This window comes from Arachis stenosperma, chromosome 7 (assembly GCF_014773155.1).
Source record: "Arachis stenosperma cultivar V10309 chromosome 7, arast.V10309.gnm1.PFL2, whole genome shotgun sequence".
NCBI classification, from domain to species: Eukaryota; Viridiplantae; Streptophyta; class Magnoliopsida; order Fabales; family Fabaceae; genus Arachis; species Arachis stenosperma.
Genome location: NC_080383.1, coordinates 10,676,743 through 10,683,827, shown reverse-complemented (window position 1 = coordinate 10,683,827; position 7,085 = coordinate 10,676,743). Strand labels below are relative to the sequence as shown.

The following is a 7,085-nucleotide window of genomic DNA, read 5'->3' as shown; positions in this document are numbered from 1 at the left end:
TATTATAAAAAATAAAAAAATACTATAAATTTTTAATAGCATATCAAAATAATTCTATAATAATCTCAGTCCAATAATTCATCATTCTTCTTTCTAAAATGAGCAGTGATAAATGTGGTATATAGTTTCAATTATCTTTAAAAAATATGGCAATTTTTTTTTTTTTTACAAAATTAGTCGACAACTGTGATAGATAGGTTTCTAGTAATTTTAACATAAATCATGAGTAGTAATTTACCCCATATTGGTAGAAAAAATTCTTGACATCAAGTATATCTTCTTTTAAAGATACCTAACAATGTCCAATGGGTAAATTTAAAGCATATGATGTCTACCAAGAACGTGTCAAATTTCTATGTATACATCAGGTCGATTGAATGTAATAACATTGAGTACTTTTAGCATTGTTTTTAACAAATGGAAATTCAGAATGTATTACACACATCACTTCTTTAGATCAATGAACGTGAGAAGAACTACGATAAATTGATTATGGCCTTATGAAGAAAAATATCTTGATTCTCAGTTGAATGGACTTGAAAAGAGCTGAAAATATCTTGGTTCATAATTCAACTGACTTGAAATAAACTGATATACAGTAACGGCCTATAATACACCAGTACAGATACCAAACATAATACGATATGAAATATGTAAATATATAAATTTTAAAATTTTATAAAATATAAAGATATAATATAAAATATTTTTTAAATAAATTATAATGATATTTTAATATTAATATTTTTTATTTTAATAAATAATAATATATATTATTTCTAAACTCATCTAAGAATACATATCTGACATGTAATGGTATTTAAATATGTCTAAATATGTCCGGAAATTTTTTTTATTAAAACACGGTTGAATACAACAAAGTGATAAACATGCGTGTCGGACGAGCGTCGATAAATATCGTGACGGCTACGGCAAGTGTCCATGTTTCGTAGGTAATAGCTAATTTCTTTCTTCAGTTCCACAAACTACACTTAACAAAATTTACCACTTTTTGATCTCCATTATATACATGTGATATGCAACATTCCTAATAGATACTTTGAAGTATCAATTTACAAGTGATAGCTATGATTACTCTTGTGAGTTAACTGATTTCATATTGCATCTGCATTAGAAATCTCAAGTTCAGCCCACCAAAGTGGAGAAAGCCTTGGAACTGCAGCTTCAGGAGCTAGTTTTGTTATCTCTCTCAACCTCACACTCACTTGTTTCATTGTTAGCCTCTTCTCTGATTCAGAGTTGCAACAACATTTGATCAATGCAGCAACTTGTTCTAGCTGATCCTCTTGGTAACATGCTAGTGTTGGATCCACCACTTCTTTGAGTGCTTCATCACCTTCAAGATACTGTGTTGCCCAATTCTCAATCAAGCCATTAATACTATCCACTGAATAACAAGGCTTTCCTGTTACCATTTCTAATAGCATGGTACCAAAGCTATGAACATTGCTCTCAAGTGTTGCTGGTGCCATGTCAATGTGTCTTTTCCCCCAAGACTTTGTCTCAGCTGAAGCTGTTTCGTATGAGAAACTAAAGTCTGAGATTTTCGCAGCATTGTCCTCGGTTAGATGGATAACTGAAGAATTCAGGTTGGTAAGAGTCATAGAAGGTTCCAACTGGTGCAAATGTTGTAGGCAGTAAGCTGTCCCAGTTGCGATTCGAAGTCTTGTTTCCCAGTCCAAGCGCTCAGCTTCTCTTACTGCAGTTTCAAAGAACACATTGTATTAGAACTTGTATGACTTAAAGTTCTAGAATTTGATGCTTTTTCTTTAACAGAATAACTTCACAATAATAGGTACTCACTGTGTAAATGCTCAAATAGTGTTCCATTCGGGGCGTATTCGAAAACCATCATTCTGGTGAAAGGCTCTTCTTCATCACAATAGCCAATCAGATTGACAAAATTCCTGTGGTTCACTTTGGATAACATGTCTATCTGTAACCAAAATTGCTTAAACAGTTAATAAAACAATTAAGATGTATGCTTAAATTGCAAATCAAAGATGGAGTTTGGTAGTGATACCTTGTTTCTAAACTGTGCTTCTAAATTCCTTGACCAATCCTTTGATGATGTTACCGAAACAGAAGCTACGGCAATTTCAACACCACTAGACAAAGTCCCTTTATACATTGTGCCAATGGGTGAAGTACCAATTACATTGCTAAAATCTTCACATGCTGCTTCAATCTCTGTTCTCTTTAGCTTTGGCACACCTGAAAATGAAAAAAAACTAAGCATGTCATGAATTAAGATATTAAGCTTAAGCTGATAGGAGGAGGCAACATGAATGGTTATATCTTTAACAATAGTTAGTTATTTACCGGTTACGAATGCCTTCTGAAGCTGTCCACTTAGTCCTGTGGCCCAAGGTCTAACATTAGTCACCTTGTTGATCTTGCAGAGAAATATTCCAATGCATGTAATAAGAAGCAATGCAGCACCACCTATGACTCCAATCTCAACTGGAACTCGATGATTTTTCGAAGTGGAACTTCTAGATGTTACTTCAGACTTGGAAGGAGGAGGATTAGAAGCATTTTGTCTAGGGGAAGCTGGTGATGAAGCAGGGCTACTAAGTGGTTGATTATATACACGAGTATAGCTATCTTCGCCGGCATGAAAGTGTTTCGATTTAGGACTTTGCAGTAGACTCCTGATACCAGTGTTTTGATCAACATTTACATGCCTTGAAACAAACCAAATCATAAAGTGTTAAGACATTTACTAAGATAGAATGATCACTTTTCAATTGATCAAATAACATACCATGTAAAGGATCTTGTTGTACAAGCAGGCCTTTTAGCTGCATCAACTAGCTGCTTTTTATCTACTTGACTTTCCGAAAGCATCTTCAGTTCATCGATTTCGGGGGTGAAACTCACAAGAAACTCATTGTTGTCCAACAAACTGCAATAAGAAGAAATTAACAACATAGTGGTACAAGACTACAAGTTCAATATTGAAGATAGAGTACTTGTTCTAAGAGCATTATTATGATCCCTACAGGATTGACAGTGAAATATTACTCCCAAGACCAATAGGTATATGTCCACTCAAGTTGTTGTATCCCAAATCCAAAACCTCCAACTCTTTCAACTCTTCAATTTCTTTGGGGATGATGCCGGAGAGCGAGTTGTTCCTCAAAATACTGCATCATACTCAACAATTAGCAAGGAACTGCATAGATGATGCAAGAGAGTGAGTAACAAACAGTTTTCTTACATGGACTTTAAGTGAACAAGGTTGACTAACTCAGGTGCAAGAGTTCCTCCAAGGCAAAGATCTTTCAGATTCCTATGAAGAACATGATGAATTCAACACAGACATTAAGAATAGAGTAGAAAACAGAACTTGGATGTTTCATTTCATGAACCAAATGAAAAATGAAAAACATACACACTCACTAAAAGAGAATATTAAATTCTCTTAATTCCTTATTTCTGTTTCTGGAAATAAATTATGAAGAACACAAAATAACACAGAATACAGAATCAGCACTTACAAGGCCACTACTCTTCCATCTGAACACTCAACACCAAACCAATTACAAGGGTCAAAAACTGCTTCATCATCATACCAATTTGACAAAGCACCAAAAGGGTCACTCACTATTCTCTCCCTCAACTTCAAAAGAGCTTTACCTGCACATATTAAAAAAAAAAGGAAAAAGTTTCACTTCTTAGCATTTTGTCAAAGGTACTAAAGAAGAATTGAATATTGCAAAGGTTTCATCACAAGCTCAAAATATTTCACTACCTTCTTCATTCAAAGTGTAGCAGAAGCCCAAGTTTTGAAGTAACAAACACACCACCACCGCAAACCTCAAAACTCCATTAAAATCCATGAACCATCTTAGTTTCAAGCTCTTGCTCATATTTCTTGTTTATCAATGTACAGAAGAGAACAGATTAAAAAAAAATGAACGACCCAGATTGAGTTTTTCCTTAAAGAAACGAACTTTGATAAGAGCTTAATCTCAAGCTCTCAAGAACACAACCTTGGAACTTGTCGTGATACTAAAGAAGTGAAACAAGCAACGTGGGGTGTTATGCTTAAACCACGTTCTGGCACTTGCAAAAGGAGCTTGGTGTTTGAGAGTATGGACCCCAAAAAAATAGATGAGAACGCGTTTGTTTGTTCACAATAATTCAAGTTTGGTTTATGCTTGCTTCACTCATTGATTCTGAGCTCATGAAATTGGATTTATGATCCAAGTCATTTCGTACAAATGGTGGTTGGTATTGTTTCTCAATTCTCACCATGTTTTAGTTATCTGCAAATCATAGAAAGAAAATGAAGAATATAAATATATTGTCACGTCAAACTACAAAAATAAAATAAAAAAAGAGAAAGTATAGGGAGCAATAGCTTAAGCGTACAATGTATATAATGAAGGTTTTGGAAGTATTAGAGATATGACCATTAGTGTTACATTGTTCTGTCACGTTACGCTTTTGGGATGAGTGGGTTCATGATATGGTATTAGAGTTCTAGATCCGAAAGAAAGTTGATAGTTGAAAACCGTTAGATGAAAATTTAGTCAAATCAGTCAAATTATCTAACGGCTTTCAGTTATCAACTTCACTCGACTTCACGTGAAGTTGATAGTTTAGAACCATTAGATGAAAATTTAGTCAAATCAGTTAAATCATCTAACGAGTTAAAATCGACTGCACCTAAATTTTTACCAAATTAAAATCTAACCATTCTTAGATATCAACTTCACACAGAAAGACAATGAGAAATTTTCACCATATTGAAACATAGCTTACTTTTATCTAATTTAATTCTAAGCGTAAAATTTGATAACCAAGTGGATTTAGTTTTTTTTTAAGGAGTTTAAAAGTATAAAACATGTGGAAATAGAAATTGAAAGAGCAAGACAAGTTCTCAAATTGATTAAAGTAGAGAGTGGAATAGTTAAAGCTTTAATAAAGTTCCTCAACTAGGCTGTATGAAAGGGAGATATATGATAGTTATCTCTTCAAAGACATTGATAAATTTAACCCACAATTTTAATTATAATTTCAAAGATTAAACTTATAACCAAGTTCATTTATAAGGAAAATTGTTGATAAAAATAAGTTTTTAAACATAATTTATATGTTTCTAATTGTTTGACAATGAACTTTTTCACTAATTCACTTCAAGAGAAAGAGACAATTTCCTTTATTAGTATCAAATTTTCATTAAATTATTGAAGAAAAGATAAATTTATCTATATCATTTAGTACTAATCGGTTGACAACGAGTTACTAAATACTTTTTCTATTTTATATTAAGTATCTTTTTATTTTTATTTTTCTTTTTTTACTGTTTATATTTTTAATAAAATTCTTTTAATACATGTATAAAATCAAAAAGAAATATTTAATATAAAATAGAAAGAGTGCTAAATACTAAATAGGTTGGATAAAGGATTGTTGTAAATTATTCTCTAATATACCAATAATTTGATTGATTAGTGAAATCAATTAACCAAATAAAAAAAAGTTGTAGAAAGTGTAGAAACTTATGTTTGCAAGCAATAGTATTAAATAAAAGAGAAGGTTATTAATTTATTATTACAGCAGAGGTGCAGTGGTGACTGCTGACCAAGGGAAGAAGAAAGAAGATAGCAGCATATAATAAATGTTAGTAGTCCTTAGAGTTAAGGACATGATAAATTTTATATAAAGAATGGTTGGAATACACATGAGGCGATATGATATTTCATGAGATGATGGAAGTTTTGGATGCAATTGCAATAATGCCCCCCGTGACTTGACTTTATTTGCTAAATTATAATCATTTCATGAATTCACAAATTCACAAATCATAACATAACATTGTGTCTCTGTCTGTCTCCCTCATGGACTTGGTAAAAGAAAGGACCCCATTTATCAATCAATTTCATGGCTTTGGCTTTGTGTTGAGACTTCAGACTTTTCCGGAAAAAAATTACACTCCAATAGTTTATACTAAAAAACTAAATAATTAAATTTGCATTAGATTTAATTTGATTTATGGTAATTATTAGGATTTCTATTTTTTTTTATTTCACACTTTATCTTTTAGTCTACGAGATTGATCAATAATTATTACATATATAACTATTCGAATTTTTTACGCTTATTTAAATGAATATAAAATTTAAGTATTATTTTTAAAATTATTATAGAATATCTTAAATTTATTAGTATTAATTTGGATTGACTTTTTTAGTAAAAAAAATATTTTTTTAAATAAAATACTTTTATTTAATTTAAAATCAATTTAGATACATTTTTTAAAAAAATATTTTTATTTTAAAATAATTTTTTTAAATTACCAATACCTTGTTTTTAGAAAAGCAAAAATAAAAGAAATTTTTAATACTTAAAAACTTTTTTAAAGTTCTTATCAAATATAAAATAATTTTTATCTGTTAAAAAAAGATATTTAAAAATAATAATAATAAATATATATATTTTTTAAAATAAATCTAAAGTGACCCTTAATCGGATTAAAATTAATATAACAAATTAAATCCTTTTAATTTAGTAACATATAAATTATGAGAGGTAAGTAGGTAAATGTGTCTCTATCTGCTCATGAAATATATAATATACCTACTTGTTCTGAAATTCGTTTATATCATACTTGAATCTTCTTAGATTTCAAAGTGATATTTATTTACTCTCTATTAAAATGATATAAAATAAAAGTTTGTTACTATTCAAAGTATTTTTTAGAAAAAGAATTAAACCGAATCTCTATCTAATATTCTAATATGACCGTAGGGCAGATATAAGAAAAAAAAAATCTACTATCTCTAAATAATGTATGGCCATATAAAAGATGCTTGAATATCAAAAGAAATTTTATATTATCACTCAACGAGATGATGTGATGATGATTATATTTAATAATTTTGTTTTGATAATACATGACAAATCAGCTTTGTTATACTTATACCTCAAGTTCACACATTCGACAAAAAAATATATCATACATATTTTTCTCACAAAGAAACATATTCTAAGAACGAAATATTTAGTAATTTATCTTATAAATATTTTTATACCATGGAATTTCATATTTT

General features: G+C 30.2%; 1 protein-coding gene across 1 annotated transcript; it reads right to left on the bottom strand.

Annotated features, from left to right (window-relative positions):
- Positions 1-872: 872 nt before the first annotated feature.
- Positions 873-4,291, bottom strand: LOC130940973 (probable inactive receptor-like protein kinase At3g56050). The gene is made up of 9 exons (XM_057869292.1): positions 3,779-4,291; positions 3,525-3,663; positions 3,245-3,316; positions 3,027-3,170; positions 2,789-2,929; positions 2,344-2,708; positions 2,045-2,235; positions 1,825-1,957; positions 873-1,720 (listed from the first exon to the last, which is right to left on the bottom strand). Exons 1-9 carry the CDS (start codon positions 3,894-3,896, stop codon positions 1,116-1,118), a joined length of 1,908 nt encoding a protein of 635 aa, XP_057725275.1. The 5' UTR covers positions 3,897-4,291; the 3' UTR covers positions 873-1,115.
- Positions 4,292-7,085: the final 2,794 nt, after the last annotated feature.